Below are 21,265 nucleotides of genomic sequence, written 5' to 3'. Positions count from 1 at the left end.
ACAACAACAAACCCTATCGTCCAAAATGACATCAGTGCACGACAACGGTAAACTTGACTGGGAATGTAATGACTTTGAGTTTCCCCAATCCTTTCCCTTTGTCTGCATTCTGTTCAAACCAAACAAGAAAGATGTCATACATCGTCAGGTTGTAGACTAGATTACTTAGAGTGACTACGAGGAACTTTTAACTGTATAATAAATCAGTCTTGTGATTCCTCTGATGATTATAAACGACCTGTGACAGCAAACGAGACCATCAGTGAACAGACTGCTGCTTTATATAGTTATTATTAATGTCTGTGTTCAGGCCCGATCACATATATCACATATAAAATCACATATAAATACATAACATCACTGTGATCCGTCCTGCCGCCTCTCTGTCACTCGCTTCCAAAACTTTCCTTTCACTTCCTAGCAAAGAACTTTACAACAGCAGGCGCTGGTGTCGTACTGTTTAGTCCAAAGGGGGCGCCAGAAACAACAAACACTGAAAGTTCCTCGTTACCAAATGACATTTGTGCATTATCATTTCGAGAAGAGAGTCTCTACAAACCTCAGTAAACAAAGTAGTTTTAATAAGAAGTCTTTAATGTGTTCATGTCATTAACAATGTGTCGTATGTAAATATGTTTATTGACAAATGTTGAACACCACACAGACAGAATATATAACAGGCAGCTACAGTGATCGTGATTTGGCATCTCTTGTTTTTACATTGTTAAGATGGACAGCAGACTGAGTCACTTCAGATGTGTAAAGTTTCATTTCATTACATATCAGGCAAATACTTTTTCTGGTTTACCTTAAATTGGATTATTGGATAATTGTGACCAGGATATGTACGTACTGTAAAATAAATATTGTTTCTTATTTTTTGACAGCATTTTACACATATTCAGTCTTGTGAAATAATTTCGCTCAGTTCAACATGACGTCATCACCATGATTATCACTCATTCATCATACTAACAGTTACAGTTTTTAATGGCTCTGTCATGCAGCGTGTCGTCGTGATGAAGGGAACTCATCTGTGATGATAAACTGATTCTCTCTGAATCATCATGAAGCTGTGACAGATGATCTGCTCGGCTGCTGCACAGAACTTTTTAAATTACAGTGTTAATCCAATTTTGAACACTTTCAGTTTCATTCTTGGCTTTTGAATGTAACACTTATTTCATTCACACAGATATTATAGTTGAAGTCCTGTCAAAAGTGTGTTTAAGTGTGTTTTCTTTACTGCACTAAAAGATACAATGATAAATGAAAAAAAAACTTTCAGTCGCAGATTCAATTATTTGATCATTAATGAAAGTGTGATTGTTAATCAAAAACATCCTGCATGCATTCTGGTTGTAACAAAAATAACACTCAAAATATATTATTATAGAAAATTGTGAGAAACATAATGTCTTAAAAACTTTGACACTGACAGGTGTCTGCGTGTGTGTGTGTGTTGGCTTTATATTAGTAAACATGTTTTTATATTGTTGATCATCACAAACAGATGGAGGTCAGCGTAACGCCAATATAAAATTGTCGAGATCTCCAGATAACGACTTTGTTTCCGATCGTGATGCTGATGATTTAATGACAATTCGACTATTTATTCCCTCAGAACTCGTGTTCATCAGTCTTAATTTCTTGTGATTTTGAATTAATCAGGGGAAAACAAAGCTTATTATCTGGAGATCTTGACAAAATGGCGTGCTGGTCGGGACCTTGCACGGCAGCCACTGCCATCAGTGTATTAATGAGCTTCTGATAAATGCCCTAAATGTAAATCTAAAATGTAAATGATCTCGTTAACTCTCATGATAATGACATAAATAACTTGTGATCTCAAGAAAACAAATAAATTCAACCGTTTTTGCGGGAAAACTGAAGAAACAATATGTCCGACCCATGGCCTCCATACTTTACTGTGGTAATGTCACAGAAATTCCTTTTTATAGAGTCAAATTTGTTCATGTCTTTATATTTAACACAAGGAATCTTTGGCAGATGTTGCATGTGATGTTTGAATAAGATGTCCGATGCAGCTGTGCACTAAATGTTTAAATGCAACACGAGTCATTATGTTATTTTGAGATGCTGAGATCATCTCAGATACCTTTTCTTGATTATTTAACCATCACAAACTCTGATGACTCCACCTGTCTGTGTCTCTGTCTCCCTCTGTGTGGTCGAACCTCTTCAGACTCACATTTACATTTTCAATTCCTAAAAATGGTGAATTTAGCCTTAAAACCCATCTCCATCTAAATCCCTAGTGAACGAAACCCTCTGTGTTCACTTGTTTCAACAACATGACGAGTGATTTTAATGGTTAAACTAATTATTTTATCGTAACACCTGCTCGCTTATGTGATCCTTCGAAGTCGGACCTCCATCAGATGGCTTTTCCGAGGATGAGGATGCTCATGAGGAAGACCATGATGAAGAAGAGCCACATGAAGAAGCGATCCATCACCTTGGCGACCTTCCTCCACTCCCCGATGCGCAGCTGCGTGGCTCGCTGGTCCTGGTATGAGTTGGCAATGTACTCAATGTTCCTGCGCAGTCCCTGGTGCTGGCACACACACTGGGTTTTCACCCAGATCTCCCTCCTGTGCCCCCTGACTCCACCTCCCTCTTCACCTCCTACACCTTTCTTCTCCTCGACATGCTCCTCTCCTCCTCCACAGGCACTTCTTGACTCCTCCTGCTCCACCTCGTGTCCACCAACAGCTCCTTTCTCCTCTGAGTGGTCGATGGTCACAAACAGATCCTCTTTCCAGTCGGTCTGGACGGTCGAATCCTGACCCCCCTTCAGAGATTTCCCAGCTCCATCCTCCTCCACCTTCCCTCCCCACGCCTGTCCATTCACGTCCCAATTTGTTCCTTTGGTGTCGCCTCCATTGGCTGATGGGGCTTCAGACTCCTCCTGAGACAGAGGTTGTCTCCTGGATGAGGACCCATTGAGGCAGTTCTCACCCACCTCGTACACGAAACAGATGCGGGCGAGGTAGTTGAGGATGAAGCGCTCGGCCCACTGTGGGACGGGCCGAGCCTCGGGACCGCAGTGGTGGATGTTCATGATGAAGATGGTGAGAGCTGTCGATGCAGTGACCATCGTCATCGTCGCAATGTAGTACTTTCCTGTTGGAGAAGGAAATCAAATATCACTCACGTGTACAGTTTATCGTCTCAAAGAATAAATCTGAGTGCACTTGTCTGTCACTGAGGTGCTGAACAGTGACAGTCTGTAAGTGGTCATCACTATAGCGATGATACAACCCTGATTCAATAAAGTTGACACTAGACACTAGTTTTGTGAAACCTCACCCCATCCTAGCTTGTGAACGACTGAACCTTTCATACCCAATCATGATTCAATCACCTGATACCAATGGATCCATTAACCTGTTCCATGATCCAAACAGTTTCTGGGGCTTTCAACAACTTTCGCATCTTTTGTCGTTCCTGTCCCAATTTTTTTGGAGGGTGTTGTTGGCACCAAATTCAGAATATGCAGATATTCAAATCAAATAAAAAAAAAAATCGATAAAGTTGATGAGGTAAAACACAAAATATATATATAAAAGAGCGTTCCACCTCCTTTGGAGATCATGGTTGTACACTAAGTCATTATTCGTACAAGAGATTGAATATCAAGAAACGTGAATAAAGGTTCAAATCTAAATAAGCAATGCAAATGATGTGCTCGTAAGCAGGAGGCGATTTGAAGGGTTAGCCTGTCGTCACCCCCTCCATCCTCTATAAGCAGAGAAAGACTAACTTGGTTTTGTGGTTTGAGGACAGGTGGTAAAACAAACTAATGAATCACTGACTAATTATAAACACAGTCTTAGTTTACAAGAAGAGTTCAGAAGTTTTGATAGAGGCTCCCACTGTTGTCTACAATTTTATTGTTCCTAAATATGATTTTTAAAAACTAAAAGAGGATTTCTATTTTGTTTTATCAAATGACAAACATACATATCATGTACTCAACTTCCACATGTTAAAAATGTTGTTTAAACTTGAAGGCAACACAAGACGTTGTTGTGTGTTTACCTCAAGTATTGACAGCAGAGCAGGACAGGCTAAAAATCTATTTTTTTATACAGAACAAAATATATATCAGCTTTAAGCTTGATCTTCCAAGTATATTTAACTTTGGATATAATGTAAAGTTAAACTAAGACTTTGTTGTTGGAGGTTTTCTACCTCTCGAGTGAGAAACTGCTCAGACAGTCACACAGAAAGGATTCAATGAACAACTCTTATTAGCAACATTGAGACTCGCAGGTTGAATTGCTGCTCTGTTGGCTGAGAATCATTGATTTGTGAGCCAGGCTTTATTGACCTGTTGGCCTCTTGTTCATTACAATACTGTTAGCAGCAAACATCAACAGGGTGTTTACTGCCAGACCTGAAGCTGCTCACCAAAATACTTTAACGTCTGCTCACTTTGTTTGTGAGCAGCTGCAGATCTGCTTGCCTTGCAACTTTCTTCTCCTGTACAACAGTAAACTGTGTCTCAGCTCATTTAACTTTCATTTAAAATTCATTACTGTTCCTCTGGTGCTCTCCTCTGATATGAGGACCGTAAAATGAGGAGGGAAATTTAAAAGATGCAGTAGGATATTACTTTTAATATTTCCCGAAAACACTTTTTGTAGGATATTATTTTAATGTGTTCATTATATTTGATGGGTGATTTGGTGTTTGAGTCTCAGATGTTAAAACATTTGCACATTCTCAACTTCTGCATTTTTCAATGAGGGAGAAGGAGTTTGTGGAAGAAAACCTCATCCGACAAATTATTAATCAATGCGGAGTCTTAAAACATGTCTGGAGACGATCTTTGAGCATCAAAACCAGAATAATGTCGTTATTACAACTATTTAATTTTCGCTAATACCCTGCATTGTTTTTTCTTTGTCTTCTATCAGTTATTCTCCCACTTCTTTATCTGCCTTTTGGGTCAATGTTTTCATCTTGTATCCCTTCAGAGTTTAAAACACGTATTTCCACAATCTTGTTTGGTGTTTTTTTGTTCATGACATCACATGATTAACAAACGGCAACAACTGTTCAAACCTGTTTTATTACTAAACAAAATAAGCATCCGCAACTGACATAGTTTTTTCGTTTACACAATAAGTTACCATAACCGTCAAAATGCACATTTCATAAATGATGAATCTGGTCTTTCTTATTTTGTAAATGCTCTTCTGTAATAAAAAAAAAAAAAGCTACAATCTGTCAATTTGGATCAAAACTACATTACAAAACATCCATATGGTCAAACTTGTGTGTGATCTAATAAAGACAGAAAACACATGAATCAGAAAAAGAAAACAGGAACCAATACAGTGTACATTTATTACATTAAACAACAATAAATCGTTTCAAAATTGATTCGTCATTATTCTAATCAGTGCGATTGACAAGTGAGATGATCATTTTATACCCTCTTAACCAAGATCAGGAGTGAGATATGGGAAGAGTTTAACAGTAAAGAATACTCCACAAACACCCGTCTGTCTGAAGTGTTGACTTCACTGTACCGTCAGAAAAAGCTTTTACTCAGTTACTTATTTGAATCTTGTGAACAATCATGTTGAAACTGCACCAGTTGTCTGTATAACTGTACTGAATAGTTAGCATCAGAATGCTTGAAACTTTTACACCACAGTAGAAAGAAATTCAACATATTAACTTTGAGCTGCTGCTACAACACAAGGTGAGTTAGTTGTAGGTTCATTAACACCAAACGCAACTAAGACCGCTTAAGTCTTTTAAATCTAATATGTGTGTCAAGTGTGGTGTTGTCAGGCCCTTTTGACCTTCTTAAGAGTGTGGATGTGTTATGATAACAGCTTTATTCTTATTATATATTGAAAAGGTCCAATTTGTCTTAATGAATCCTAAAGCCTGGAAACGAGTTCTCTTTTTTCCTCTTCTGGTTCAAAGTGAGTCGTTACCACAGGGTGAAGATATTTATTTTTGTTCTCCAACATAAAATCCATCATTAAACGTCCCACCATTTAATTATAAAGCTCCTTCATGTGTTAAAAACAGTTAGCGGTTGCTAACGAGTGGCTGAACGAGACTACAGAGGTTGTCGGGGACATTAAACATCATCACAGTGAACACGGAGACTCATCTACTCACTAGTCTGTCTTTACAGGCCACTTTAGTTACACACTGTTCTAACTCTGACTTTACAACTTGTACATTGATCAGTTTATAGAAAACCTGTGTAGTAATTGTGCAGTAAGACTCTTAGCTGTGGAGACGTTTAAGTCATGTGACCATGATGTCATCTGTTTGTAGCCTAACATTTGGTGGTAGGACGGGTTTGAGATGTATTTCCACTGTTCAAGTCCAAATGGGGCCCTTGTTGTACTTCAGCCCACTTTATGTCATGATAGTAACTGATTAACACACCATTCTGCACACTTGGATCAGAAGAGAGAAGTTTACTGATGGTCTTGATTTCTTATGAGATTCTTTTCAAATTTTGGAATTCTTGAGTATATCTGCATCACATTAAACTTGACGTTATTGAGAGAACAGATGACCAGAGGGGCAGAGTTTTTACCACCATCATTATTACAGGGATTGAAGAATGGGTAGAGCTTCTCGTTGAAGGAACAGCCAGTGAAGGAGTAGATAAGAGCTCCAGTATCAACATCATGGAAGGAGACCAGACGTCCCTCATAATCCACATACACTCCCACCTTCTCTGGCTTTGACTTCAGAGACAGATGGACACTAGGATCAGCAAGAGCTTACTCATTTTCATTCCTCAGAGATATCGTCCAGTAACCTCTCTGAGGGTTTGGTGTGAGTTTTCCCTTCCAGTCGATCGACTCTCTGGTCACTCCTAAGTCCCACTTAGTCTTCCCTTTAACCTGAACCTCCTAGTACAATCTCCCTGAAGTGAAAGGCTGCCTTCCCAAGACACTAGCATAATAGGAAAATCTCTTTGGATTGTCTGGGAGACTCTTGTTAACATCACCACAGTTCACTTGTTTTCCATCATCGGACAGGAGGAACCAGGGGTTTGCTGTATCAGGATCGAGTGTCACATCAACAGAATACTGTTGGACCCTCTTCAGCTCCTGCTCAAAGACGTTGTTTATCTCTGTACTGAGCGTCTCCTTCAGCTGATCCACGGCTCTCACCACAGTCCCCTCATGTGTAGGTTGGCAGATGTTGGCTTCTGTCCAGTCCTTGGTGGGTGGAACAGCATTCAGGGATGGGAAGCTTTGGATGAAGTGGAGGTGGTCTTCAGAGTGTGAGAGCTGCTCCCGCTCACCACTTCTTTTCATCAGCATAGAGATTTCCTGTTCTAGCTCGATGATGATGCTGTCAGCCTGTTTCTCTGTTGGTCTCTGCTTCTCCTCGATCATCTCAATGAAATCAGTAAGGCCCCTCTCAACAATCTCCTTCAGGGTTGGGAAGACGCGAACACCATCTGCTTTCTCTGTATATGCTGCTTCATTACTGCACTCCTTTGAGCGTCGGATCTCCTGAATCTTTATTTGTATCTTTTGGATAATTTTCTGAATTTCCGCATCTGTGTTTCCCAGCTCGGCCTTTTTGTCTTCATATTCTTTTTTCAGAGGAACAACGTCATGTAACTTGTGGTCTGAAATAGTGCAGAGCATGTAGACACACATCTGGACTTTCTGAACTGAGCAACCATCTGAGAAATGAAAGTATTGACCCGCAGCTCAGGTCTTGCGTAGAATACCTCTTTACACACAGGGCACTGGCAAGGGACATTAATATCCAAGTGTCTAGTGGTGCAGCTTTTGCAGTAATAGTGTCCACAAGGTGTCGCAACTGGATCAGTGAACACATCCAGACAGATGGAGCACAGAAACTGATCTTCAGTCAGCAGACAGCTGGCAGCAGCCATATCTGTATGCTGATAAATGTCAAAAAGCAAAATTGAATTGTCATATATTTAGAATTATTAAATTTTCATTACTCAGTATGAAGAAAGACATTTTATTGTGAGGATTCTGAGCTTGAATAAAATTTGCCTTTGACAAGTCTCAAGCAGCAAGTGAGTGCTGGAACTTCCTGTTTCAGTAGAGTTTGTCTTGATGCTGAGATATGGTAATATTACTGGTTGTACTCACCAGTGTTTGGCAGGGACTCTGCTGTGTTGTTAAGAGGGTCTGATTAAGTCAGTCAAGTCTTTCTTCAGAAATCTGATGATCATCTCGATAGCAGCTCTGCTGTATCTCCAACAAAGATTTACTTTCTAATTGTGATGTTGAACCTCCTCCGACTTCCAAGCTTGCTTTGTAATGTTTTGCTGCATTTCTGGTTTGGGCATGACTTTGGTGACACACATGTTCACAAAGTGAATTCCTTCTGGACGCTGTATGCATGCATCCTGGGTTACTTGACTTTAATTCTTTGCTTGCTTGGTTGTTTTTTCTTTTGCACTTGTATTCTAAACAGCTCATAAAACTGCAATACAGGTCAGGCCAAGATATGCAAGAATGTTGTCAATAGGCCACCACACTCCCTCAACAAGCCTAGTACACTGTAACTGTCATGTTAATAACCTATTGTTCGAGTGCTTTGAATGTGTATGCTAAACATTCATTGAAAATTGAGTCTTTCTATTTCAAACAACATGTTCTGCTTTGGATCCAATATTAACCTTTGAGTAAGAACATGCTGAGCAAAAAGAAGCAGTTGCACCAGTTTGACTGGATGCAGGACAGTTCACAAATAACATTCCCATGATACAATCACATGTGCTGCCAACTGTTTATTGAGCACACTCCTGGCTTTGCCTCTCAGGCTTCAAATTAGTGTCTTGGTAACAGTACAATTTGCCATTTGTTGACTGGTTTAGAAAAATCTACACCAATCAGCCACAACATTAAAACCAGGTGATATGAATTACCTAAAAATCATTACAATGCAATGTTCTGCTGAGAAACCTTGGACCTGCAATTCATATGGATGCCGATTGACACACACCACCCATCCAAACATTGTTGTGGACAACGTACATCCCCTCATGGAGACGGCACTCCTCGATGGCAGTGGCCCACACAGCAGGACAATGCTCCCTGAGACACCACAAAATTGCTCAGGAACACACCAGATATGTGATGCTACAGTGACTCTCATGCCCGTGGAAAAGAAAGCTGTTTATTTAAAAGGTCTCATGTTGAACCAACTTTGAACCAGCACTTGCACCAGCCCAGAACCAGCACTTCATTTAATGTGGTCAAAAAGGGGTAAGAGAGTCCTCAGTCTTCTTACCTATCAACGGGACACTCTCGGAGGGCGGCATGCTCTCAGCCACCAGCAGCTGAAACACAGTGAGGGCCAGTAGCACCGTGACACCCAGAGAAACCTTTTCACCCGAGTCAGCCGGCAGATAGAATCCCAGGGGAGCCAGAAAGGAGATCATCATGCAGGGGATGAGGAGGTTGAAGATATAGAAGGAGGCCCGTCTCTTCAGGTGGAGGGTGAATGTGATGTCTGGGTACGGATCTGAACAGCAGCCATACAGGATGACATTCTTCTTGGCTGGCATTCCCAGAACCTGGTAAGAAAAAGAATTACATTTTGTAAAAGGATTATATCCAAGAATGGAGCTTTTTCGTGAACACATTTAAGATAAATGTTTACCTCCCACTCCACATTGGGGACAAAGTCAGCCAGGTCAGCGCTGTCCAAGGCATTGATTAAGTCCATCTGGTTACCATTGTGAGTCCAGGAGCCAAAGGTTAGATGACACTCCTGCACATCAAAGGGGAAGAAGGCCACATCCACAGAGCAGGAGCTTTTGGTGATGGCAGGTTGGTCCCACATGACCTGACCATCGTTACGAAGAACTACATTGGTTTCCATTGAGCTGGAGAACTCATCGTCTGCACTGTGGTGGCGAAAGTGGAGGAAACTGTGTGAACACAGGTAGGAGCAAAGGATCAGATAAATCAGCCAACAAAGGGCAAACATACCTGTTATACAAGACGATATCAGGTCTCCAAACTAAGCTGCTTGGTATGCGGATGGTGTCAAGACCATCATAGTCCTCCGTCTTCCAGGTGAGGTAAGCGTCCATCCATACCTGTCGGACCCACAGGTAGGTAGTCAGGATCTGGTTCCGCTCATCCTGGTGAGAGGACAAATATACATCAGCACAGGCATGAAAACAAAGACAGTGAACATCGGAATCAGCAGTTATGGTATCATTACCATGTCGATGATCTGGGAGAGGGTGATCTGCAGAGTGACGTTGATGATGTGGTCAGTATCTTCCACCGGTCGCAAAGCATTGGTGTAGTTAGTGAACAAGTCTGTCATCAGCTTCTGAGCGTAACGACCATGAGCTGCCAAACAAACTGGGGAACAGAAAGAGAGGGAGAGACCACTTTATTGATCCAGATAGTTAGTTAAACGTACTTTGGATTTTTTAGACTCAAGCAGCAGGACATGAAGATGACAAGTTTGGTCACCTTTGTATCCAGAGCAGATACATCAACAACTACTTGTTAGATTTCTATTAAATCTCCTGCTGCCAGTCCTGCTTCTCGGAGGAATAACCCTTGAGACTGTTATGACTCCTTGGCCTTCCCTCCAGCACGACCCACAATACAACGTTCACATTTTTAACTCTTCTTCTGGTAAGCTTATGGCAATAGCTTAATGAATAGTACTTAACAGATTTATATTGTTGCTGTAATGAACACTGCAGACTCTAGGGTTTGCTTCTATATGACTACTCTATACAGTAATAATGATAAAGCCAAATTACTTGTGGCTTATAATAAAATAATTAACTTATTGCTTTATTCACTTGCTTTACTAGCTTTCTTAAAGTGGAAATCACTTTTGGTGGGTTCTACATGAAACCCATCAAATATAAAAGGGTTCCCGAAAGAACACCTTAGTGGGTTTTTATTAGCATCCATAGAAGGTGAAAAGGTCCCAGAAAGTGTTTTTGGGTGAACAACAACTCCATAGAAGGTTTCTCTGTCGAACGTCTGTAGGGGGTTGCTGGGTTGAACCTTCATAGCTGGTTCTAGGTATAACCCTTGATGTTAATTTCTTAGTGTATAAAGCAGATAGAAATGGTGCCAGGCCACCAGCCCGACGGGATCACCTTTTTTTTTGGACTGGAGCAGAAAACACAGATGTTGTTATTGTTCTATGACACATTGTGCAATCAACATTTACTTCAAAAGGAGACATTCAAGCAAAAGACTTGATGATTGCCAGTTTGCCAGTCCTTTGCAAATGATCATAATAATTGTCTATTTTGATCCTCGCAGGTTATATTGAATGTTATGAGGTTGGAGGTGTCCTTTCTTCTCTGCAGTGATTTTTCTTTAATCCTTAAATGTTTCAAATTTCCAGCAGTCCATCTTGCAGTCTGTCCATCCCACCGAAACACTCTAATCACACAGATACCATAACGCACACACATGGAAACATCATTTCCCAGTTCAATTAACCTGGTAATCACCTCAGATTTTGCATATTAATCAAAGAACGTCTGCCGAACAGCAGCACTGATAAATCCTTTAAATCCTGTGACGACTAATGATGGTGGTGGTGGACAGGATGCAAGAGTGGATCCATCCAATGTTTCAGTGAAATTTCTCTTCCATTTCTCTTCATTGACCTTAAAACGAGGGAACTGGAAATGCAAAAATGCTGAGAATAAACTGGTTTCAAGCTTAAAGGGCTCATTACTACTCATCTCTATTAGTCCCACAGTATTAAAGTCTTTGTCAGGTTGTCTGTGTTTCTATATTGGATTCCCAGTCTTACATTCTCTCCAAGTGTTCCTGCTTTCGTCCATTAGTGTTGTTTCGATTCACCTTTGTCGCTTGGAGTTTGCATTTGGGCTCTAAAAAATAACTTTCAAATGCAGCCTCAGACGGCACATAAACCAGATCTGGCTCTAAATGAATCTAGATAAATACACACAGTAAAATTAAAAGGACCAGAATGCAATAAAGCCACATGGTGACATCTTTAAAGTATAGGAACAGGTCCATGAACCTATGAGAGTTTAAAAAGACTAATAAAATGCAGAGGCAAAGATACATCACTTCCCACACATTAAACTCAATAAACCAAACACCTTCGGCGTCCTAATGTCGACCCCTAGTAACACCCTGACAGTTCAAACACAAACACACATGAAGTATTGAGCAGTGTTTGGATTTGCTTAATGTTCTCTATGAGTACGAAAGCTGCTGGTGAGGATCAGCGTCCATAAAAACTCTCATCAGATCAGAGGAGCGCTGGAAACAGATCGACTGAAACCTTCGTATAAAGAACGATAGAATGACATCAGCTCCAAAGTCCGTATCAGATAAACGTGCTATAAGTCAAAGCAGATAAAGCTGTGTCTTTAGTCCTGTAACCATATAAGTAAATAGTGAAATGCCTTGTTTATACAATCTGAAGACCTCGCGATCAGCGGCAGTCGGTGGTCTTCAGACAGCTGTGGAATGAAGTTCAGCCGCCAAAGAAACATCCTGGAAGGTCACAGTGAAAGTTTGTTTCTGGCTGTCGCCTCCTAACCACGACCTGCTGTCTGCCTCAGAGTATTGTTAGTCTGAGGATGCTGCAGTGCTCTGTGAAATCATGCTTTAGTTTGGTGTTATGGGATTTATACACCGTTTAGGTAATGTTAGATGTTTTTTCTTTATTTCAGGATTAAGTCCATACAAGAGAAACATACAAGAAATAAAAGACAGAAGATACAAATAAAACCTAAATAAAATCTGTAGTTCTTTATAAATCCTTTTGTTTATTTTTTGACGTGAATAAGAGGATATTTGTTCTGGTAGTATTATATTCCAGGACTAAATAATAACTTAATCCCCAAAACAGATGTTGTTTTGAACAGAGTACTGGCACTGTTGTATTATTTGTCATCTTTGCCTCAATCATGTTATCAGTTCATAGTGAGTCTTTTAGTTTGCTTGCCCCTTGAGGAGGGTTGGGTTCTGATGGCTCAAGTGATTTCTTTTATTGCTGGACGTAATAAATTCATGATGAAGGAATACTAGACAAAAATGTTCGTCAGACAGCCAAAAGTATTTGTTCAGTCTTTCTCGAGTCATCTTATTGGCAGCATTCAGTCATGTAGAGGTTTGTTCACGACTCTTCTGGACTTATTTTGATTCAGAAAGAAAAGTGCAGCCCAATCTGCAGTCTCATCTTTTAAAAACAATAAAAACAACTGTTGTTTTGTAATCAGGGTTTCTGGCCACGTCTTCAGGATATAACGTTGGCAGTTAATGTTTCTGCAAAGCTCAGATACATCCAAGCTTGACATTTGTACTAAACTTGACATATTAAGTTAACATTATATGATTATTAGTCATCTGTCGCAGCAGAAGGTGGAGGAGATTGAGATGGTGCTATTACAGCAATAAGGAAGTTGTACCATCTCCAACTGTGACCAATGTGACTGATACAGGTATTCAACCCAAACCATGATGTTTTTTTAACCCTAACCAAGTGGTTATTGTGCCTAAACCAGAGCTTCAGTAAAGCATTGTGGCAAAAGATAAATAGAAAATGAAACCTAAGCAAATGTTAAGTTGCAACATATAAAAAACCTTCAGTTTGAACCTATCTGTGATTTTGTAGATACATGCTTAGCTAACGTTTATTCAGGTGACTGGGTTGGGGTTTCAATACGTTTACAGTATGGAGACATAGATTAGATTAGATTCAAGTTTTGTGTTATCGAGTAGAATCGTTGCACAGCACAATAGAGAGCATTTGTTGTAGATATGAATACACTACCATATAACAGTGTGAACAGTAGGAGTTACAGTAGAGGAGAACTGTAGTCGGCAGCAGTACAACACTGATGCAGCAGCATTGCAGATGCAAAGCAGAACAACTACTGATAACTTGTTATCACATTTCCACTCTGCATCCACTTCTGCAGCAGCATCAATATTCCTCTGCTGCAAACACAACCCTCATCCCCCCTCTGTGCCTGTGGCTGGACAATATATGCAATCACCTTATGATATAATTTAATAAAGTGTAAGGAAAACATAAAGGACAGCCTCAGGAGTGACTGACTGTCTCTCGCACTGAATTAGCAGAACTGTCATATAAAGATATACAAATATTCTGTTCCTCCATATTTGACTGTGTGAAAAACAACAGTGATCCAACTGTCACCCACAGGAAACACTTCTGTCTGCTCTGAACACTCGACAAAAACAAGGACAGAGACACATAACTGCAAGAGAAGACATTAAAGATGAAAATAAATCACACGCGCACACACACACACAAAAGACATTAACTATAAAAATAAACAACATGCCTTGCTCAAAAAAGGAAGCGCACCAGACCATGGTCTAGTTCAAGGACCTTCAGATAAAAAGAAAATAATATATTATTAGATTCCAGCATGTCTGTAGACACACACACACACAGGGAGGTTTGGTTTGTTAACATCCTTTGTACAAAAATGGAAAAATGGAAGTGAAGCACTGAATCCTTCAGACAGGCATTAAAACAGGATATCTCATTATGAGAAACAGATAAAGAGGCTGGCAGGAGGAAGTACTGCATCGGGGCTGTTTTAAATCTTAGTTTCATGTCACCTCCTCAAACTAACCAGATGGACACCATATAGTTTTAAAACAATGATGTTTCAGTTGTGTTTGCTCCACTCGCAGACGGTCTGGAGGCCTCACTGACAACAGCCTGCCTGTCTCTGTGTCCAACACCTTCATTCTGGACAAGTTATCCCAAAACTACTCGCCAGATTTCCATTAAATTTGACATTTTATATACAGACTGGTGAAAAATTGAAGTTAAACCCTACATAAAGTACTTCACTAAGGTGTTGAGAACGGCTTCAGTGTTCCTTGTCAAATGTGGATGGTCACCAGTCGTTGACAAGATATTCCCTTATTTGGTGCTTTGCTGATTCTGATGGAGAGCACTGTCGCTCCGAAATCTCCCATAGGTGTTCAACATACTGTTAAGCTCCTTGCATGTCTTTTTTAGGGCCACTAGGACCACCTCAGAGACCACTGGATCGTCCTGAATATCAACTGAAACCATCTGAAGTAGCTCTAGAACTTTATTTGTGGCATCAAGAACCTCCTCAGATGCTCCTAGAACAATCGGTAAAAACTAAAACCTTGTGAAGGAGCCTCATGATGAAGAACAGTGCTGTCTATTATACTGATACAAATTCACCCATATGTATTCAACATACTAAAGAACCACAAGAAGGCTGGTAGAATCACCTACCAGACCCCTAAAACCATCTCAATGACATCAAGAACGTCTTAAACGTCCCCTTGGCTTGAACCACTTTAATGACTATAAGCTATATAACCTTAGACGTCCTTACTGACTACTAGAATCATCTGAATGGCTACAGGAACCAAATACAGGATAACTTCCCACTAAAACTCTTAACCACTGACTAGCACCACCCAACGAACCTGTAGTGACCCATGTAACCTCCTCAATAACTAGTGTAACCACCTAAACAGCTACTGGGCCACCTAACAGACCCTTAAGAACATCTCCAGTGACACCTAGAACCTCTTAAACACCTACTAAAACCCCCCAACGGACCCTAGAACCTCCTCAAGACCAGGGCAAACCTCCTTAACAAATACTAGAACCACCAATCTTATCTGTAAAACCTCCTCAGTGACCCCCGGAAGGCCCCAAACTACTAGAACCATCTTAAGGACGTCTAGCTTCCTCAATGACCCCTAAAGCAACTCGTCATTAAAAAGTAGAACCTCCTACCAACCTACTAGAACCACTGAGAGGACCTCTTGAACTTCCTCATTGACCCCTAGAACCTCCTCAATGACAAGTAGAACCTCCTTAAACCCCCAAGCAGACCTCTATAACTTCCTAAATGACCCATTTGCCTCCTCAGTAACAAGAAGAGCCTCCTATAAACACCCACCAGAACCACTTAACAAATGCTTGGACTTCCTCAATGACCCCTAGAACCTCCTCGGTAACATGTAGACCCTCCAAAAACCCTGGTAGAACCACCCAACATGCCTCTAGAACTTCCAAAATGACAAGTAAACCTCTTAAACACTACACTTGCTTTAACACCTTATGGACCTCTACAACTTCCACAATGACCACTGGACTCTCTTTAATGACCAGGACAGTCCAAGCAAACACCAGAACCACCTAAAGGACAAGTAGAACATCCTGAACACATACTAGAAACTGCTCCGTGACCCTGATAAAGAAAAGGGCCACTCTGCTTCATGGGTACTTTTACTTTTGGTACTTTAAATATATGTTGAATTCAGAAGTTTCCCCTCTAACAGTATTATATGAAGAAAGCGCTCTGCAGACTTCTTACACTGCCGTCCACTCTGATCTACTGACTCTTAGCTCGTGTCCCATCAGGTGAGCTCTGACGTGATCGACCTGCAGCTTATTGTCTCTGTTCATTGTTCAGATGTCTTCACAGTCCGCTGAGCAGACGAGTCAGCAGTTTGTGAGACAGCATCGACTCCCTGACGAGTTAAAGTGTTGGAGCTAACAGCTCTGGGAGCAGGCCAGCTGGCATGCACACACACACACACACACACACACACACACACACACCCAATGCAGCACACACACACACACACACACACACACACACACACACACACAATGCAGCGCATATTCATCAGCGTCATTGTCTTCACCATGCTCATCTTGAACCACATCATCATCATCATCATCATCATCATCACTATCGTCATGGTAACGTTAGTCCATACATTGTAAGTGGACAGATGGCCTGAATCATGTGCATCAAGGCTAAGTGCAGAAAACAGATGATGGCATGTTAAGTCAATATGACCCGAGCTGTGTGTGTGTGTGTGTGTGTGTGTGTGTGTGTGTGTGTGTGTGTGTGTGTGTGTGTGTACCAGTATGATTATTGGGCTTCTCGTTGGTTTTCTAATGGAGCGATTAGTATCAGACAAATCAGCTGACTCTCAGTGTTTCCTGGTGTATTGAACACATTTGCATAAAAGAAGATATTTAAATGCAAAATCTTTTATTGCGTTCCCAGTAAAAGAGAGCAGTGTTTAATCTCTGTGCGTTGAACCTCATGCTGCTGCTTTCCTCAGATTAATGTGACACATTCACTGCAGGCCTGAGTCGTTACAGGTCCGACATAGACGGTGACTTTTATGTAAAAGTGACTCAGGCTTGTTAAATCACCCGAACAATTACTTAACAAGGTGCATATCTGAAATGGGAACCAGTTTTTGAGGCACGACACCAAGTCTACAGGAACAGCACCAGGCTTTAAAGACATAGTGGCCAAACTGTGTAATGACAACATGACGTGATGCACTGTGGCTCAACAATACTATGATCTTACATTGTGAAAGAAGCAGCTGCAAACAAATACATTTCTTTTTCAGTGTTACAACCCCTGCAAAATGACTTGTTGACTGTCATTATTTTAGCCATTTGGTTCAATAACATTTGTAAGTCTTGAAGAGTCACAAGTTTAATTAATTTATCCCTATTCAAGTTAGCTAAACCAGAAGTCAGCTGGCTCAGTCAGCAGACATCTTTACTGCACTTGCTCTATGGTCCCCACAACACAGAAGATCCCGGTGTGTTCGTCTGCAGGAGGTCGAGCTCTTTTGGCTTCAAACACCGTTGAGCAGCTTCCATAGGAACGAACGGGGCTCCAACTCCAACACTGTGTCCAGATTTACTGTAACGTCCTCGATCGACACTATTTGTGGCAAGAAACCTCCCAATTAAAAGCCGATCAGAATAAAAACAGATCTGCAGTTTGTATCAACTCACTTTTGGATCCTGGGTCAGTTTTGGAGCAGTTGTTCTGAATGTGTTCCTGCTGCGCTGCTTTGTGCTTCTAACTGGCTTCTTTAGTCATCAACTGATGGACAGAACATGATCTCCCAGAAACAAAGTTGAGATAATTCAAACTTGTAGCCACAACACAATCATGTAATCGTTGCATCATCCAAGAGAGTCCTGAGCTTTTGTTTATCTTCAGTAACTTGAAGAAATTGTAAAAATAGAGTTTCGGGAATCTAGACACACTTCCAGAACCAGTGGCTCCTCAGATTTTATGACTCTATTCAAGTAACTCCTTGATTTTTAGACTGTTTGTGTTGTTTTACGACAGCAGACAGGATTGTACACTGAAGATGTGTGTGTCTGTTTCCATGTGAAGTGTGTTTGGATTATCTGCAGTTTGACCTCTGAGGTTTCCTCTCCTCTGGACTGTGTGATTGACAGCTTTAATCCTCACAACCATCATCGCTTATCTCTGCTTAGTGTGCCTCTTCCCACACACACACACACACACACACACACACACACACACACACACACACACACACACACTACATTACCAACAGTCGATGGTCCATAGAGGCATTTTTCTAGCTACGATTCTATATAAACACAACATGGTCGGTTGTTTTTCCTCCTGACCTCCCCAGTTCTTTTTATCTCGAGCCGCCACATTCAACTAAATGTGGATCTCTGACATCCAGCTTTTTTCTTTAATTATTCCTGCATCTAATAACTCTAAACTCCAGCTTCAACCAGCTTAGATAGAGACACAAGACCTTGGTGGACACACTAACCTTTGCCCCTTTTCTGGTGCGAGCTATGGCGTTAAAGTTGAGGATTTTGCTGCGCTTGAACGTCATTTATCAGTGTTGAGTTTGTCAGAGAAACTGAGGTGAAAAATATAAAAAGTGAACAACAAAACTTTGTCAAAATCCAACATAGATATGAAACAAGCACGATGTCTCACTACTTAGTTTCTTCCACCATCAGCTCCAGAGAAGACGGCGGTGATGTGTCTGACTCAATGTGGAGGTTTTGTTTTCACCCGTGTTCGTTTGTTTGTCGGCAGGATTACACAAAAATTACTGAACAGATTTCCATGAAACTTGGATGGAGGATGAGTCTCAGCCCAGAATGACTCCATTAACTTCTGGTGCTGATCCAGATAAGGAAACGGATCAAAGGGTGTTTTCTCAATTTCTTTAACATTGTGAGCGTTTTTCAACATTAACATTCTCAGGGAATGTTGCAGAGATCTTTATGAAAGAAATCAGGTGCGTACATTTGAAAAACCTGCATATACTCACAAAATCTATTTTAAAGATGGTTGGTATCATTTATCAGGCTGGTCATCCCATCACAATAAAAGCACGATGTTATGGCTCAGGCCTCTAAACCACCACATAAGTTTCAGATCTGCTCCTCGTCCCTGACCTCCTCTTCACCACTGTAAACTCTTTTTTTTGTCCTCCTTATCACTCAGCAGCACAATGAATGCTGACCGCCCCCGTTCCCTTCACTGTTCAATGAGAACCAACACGTGAAGGTCACTGATAAAGCTGTCGGTCAGATTTAGTGAAATTAGTTGATTGACAGGAAAATAGCAGCTGTGTGAGCAAAGTCGTGAACCGTTCTCTGATTTCAGCCTCTAAACTGCAGATTTTTATGCTTTTCTGATGATAAACTGAAAATCTTTAGATGCAGATTTTAAAGGTCCTATTTTGGAGAAAAGTAGATTTTTAGATCTCAGTCCCAACTCGAGTCGCCATCCTATCAGTCATTTGCGAGCCTGGAATGAGACTCAAAATCTAAGTTTTCTTACAAGAAGGACCTTTGAGCTAATACTTTAATTGACATTCAGCTGCCTTAACAATCAACTATCAGGGAATAATGACTAAATTGTGAACTACGTTGGTGTTTTTTCAAATGAAAAATGTTTTAACAGCTGTGTGACGTGTAAATAAAAGAAAAATCAGGAGTTCAACAACCCAGATAAGTTCAAACTGAACGTTCTTTAAGTTACAACTTTACATTTCTTGATTGTCACAAGTCTGTGCTGATGCTCTGGTTGGGTTTCGGCACAAAATCCACTTAGTTAGAGTTTGAAAACATCCTGGTTTGTAGTCGGGGATGGTTCCACTCCTGATATGACACTTCGATACAAATATTGGCTTTGAACATACGTAACAGGTTTGTGGACGTAACAGGTGATCAAGTTACATTACTTTAATGTTCTGTTAGTGGGATGACGTTCCTGATAACATTTTTGCCCGTTTTTTTTTTTTTTTTTTTAATAGATTTGATCAGCAAGTGTTTTTAATTTGTGTTGAGAAGTTTTGGATGTATTTGTGCTCATCTCATGATATCAGTTAACACATTTTGGTGTTGTGTCTAATTTACAGTCAGTTAGTCTGTTTGTTTGTTTGTCAGCAGGATTAAACACAAACTACTGAACAAATTTCCACTTTTAGTTAAGAAACAGATCCTGAAATGTTTTCTCTAACTTCTTCCAACCTTATTTGACGTTTCTGTTAATAACTGCTGCACTGCTGGATGCTGATAAAAAATCAGTCACATTCTACAGATTTTTAATTGGTTCAATTCTTAACTGTGATTAATCGTTAGCGTCCCTGTTGAGGACGGTTATGTAGTCTGACAAAACAAGATGTCTGAAGACATCAGACAGGACTGCAGGAGGTGTGATGGTCAGTTTCGGCTGTGGCTCCGGGGTAGAAGGTCACAGTTTTGGTACTGGAAGGTCGTTGGTTTGATTCCCCTGGTCTGCATGTCAATGTGTCCTTGGGCAAGATACTGAACCCCAAACTGCTCCTGACGTGCTGGTCGACACCTTGCATGGCAGCCACCACCATCAGCGTATGAATGTATGAACTACTGTAAATGAAGTCTCATCTTTAAGAATCAGAAAACGATAGTTGAGATACTGACAGAGAGCTGAGCAGGTGTGGAACATGAACATGAGGTTCACTTCTACAGGCGACACATCACTGAAGCTCAGTTCAGACCTCAAACAACACAGATCAATAGATTTAATCCTCAGGCTGCATCACTGACAGCTGTCAGTCATCTCCCAGTTTAAACCTGAGCTCCTTCTCATTCAGGAGGAAACATGAGAAACACACCTGAGTCTGTTTCTGTTCATTTAACACAAAGTCTCCTGTATCCATGACAAAGTTCTCAGGTTTTTAACCTTAAAAGTAGCAGAAGTGGATCTGAGAATGTTTCTCACCTGGCAGGAAGAAGAGAAGCAGGAGATACACCATCGATCCTCTGCAGGGAGGCTTCATCTCGCTCTGATCGTATCGATCCGGTAAATATCAATCGATTACAATAATGTGGTGACAGATCAGCCAGCATCCGACCGACCGCCGAGCTGAGA

General features: G+C 40.8%; 1 protein-coding gene across 1 annotated transcript; it reads right to left on the bottom strand.

The window, feature by feature from the left end:
* Positions 1-573: 573 nt before the first annotated feature.
* Positions 574-21,259, bottom strand: LOC115593674 (neuronal acetylcholine receptor subunit alpha-9-like). Its single transcript, XM_030437267.1, has 6 exons — positions 21,116-21,259; positions 10,243-10,388; positions 10,005-10,159; positions 9,673-9,919; positions 9,301-9,586; positions 574-3,147 (listed from the first exon to the last, which is right to left on the bottom strand). Exons 1-6 carry the CDS (start codon positions 21,171-21,173, stop codon positions 2,399-2,401), a joined length of 1,641 nt encoding a protein of 546 aa, XP_030293127.1. The 5' UTR covers positions 21,174-21,259; the 3' UTR covers positions 574-2,398.
* Positions 21,260-21,265: the final 6 nt, after the last annotated feature.

This window comes from Sparus aurata, chromosome 13 (assembly GCF_900880675.1).
Source record: "Sparus aurata chromosome 13, fSpaAur1.1, whole genome shotgun sequence".
In the NCBI taxonomy this organism is placed as follows: Eukaryota; Metazoa; Chordata; class Actinopteri; order Spariformes; family Sparidae; genus Sparus; species Sparus aurata.
Note: the sequence above shows the minus strand (reverse complement) of the source record. Positions and strands in the feature narration are given on the sequence as shown.

Excerpts from the sequence above, each read along its gene's own strand:
- LOC115593674 (XM_030437267.1), bottom strand. The coding sequence starts at position 21,173 with ATGAAGCCTCCCTGCAGAGGATCGATGGTGTATCTCCTGCTTCTCTTC. Across the intron at positions 10,389-21,115 it reads GCTTCTCTTCTTCCTGCCAG|TTTGTTTGGCAGCTCATGGT; the intron begins GTGAGAAACATT and ends TCTGTTCCCCAG. Across the intron at positions 3,148-9,300 it reads CGAGAGTGTCCCGTTGATAG|GAAAGTACTACATTGCGACG; the intron begins GTAAGAAGACTG and ends CTTCTCCAACAG.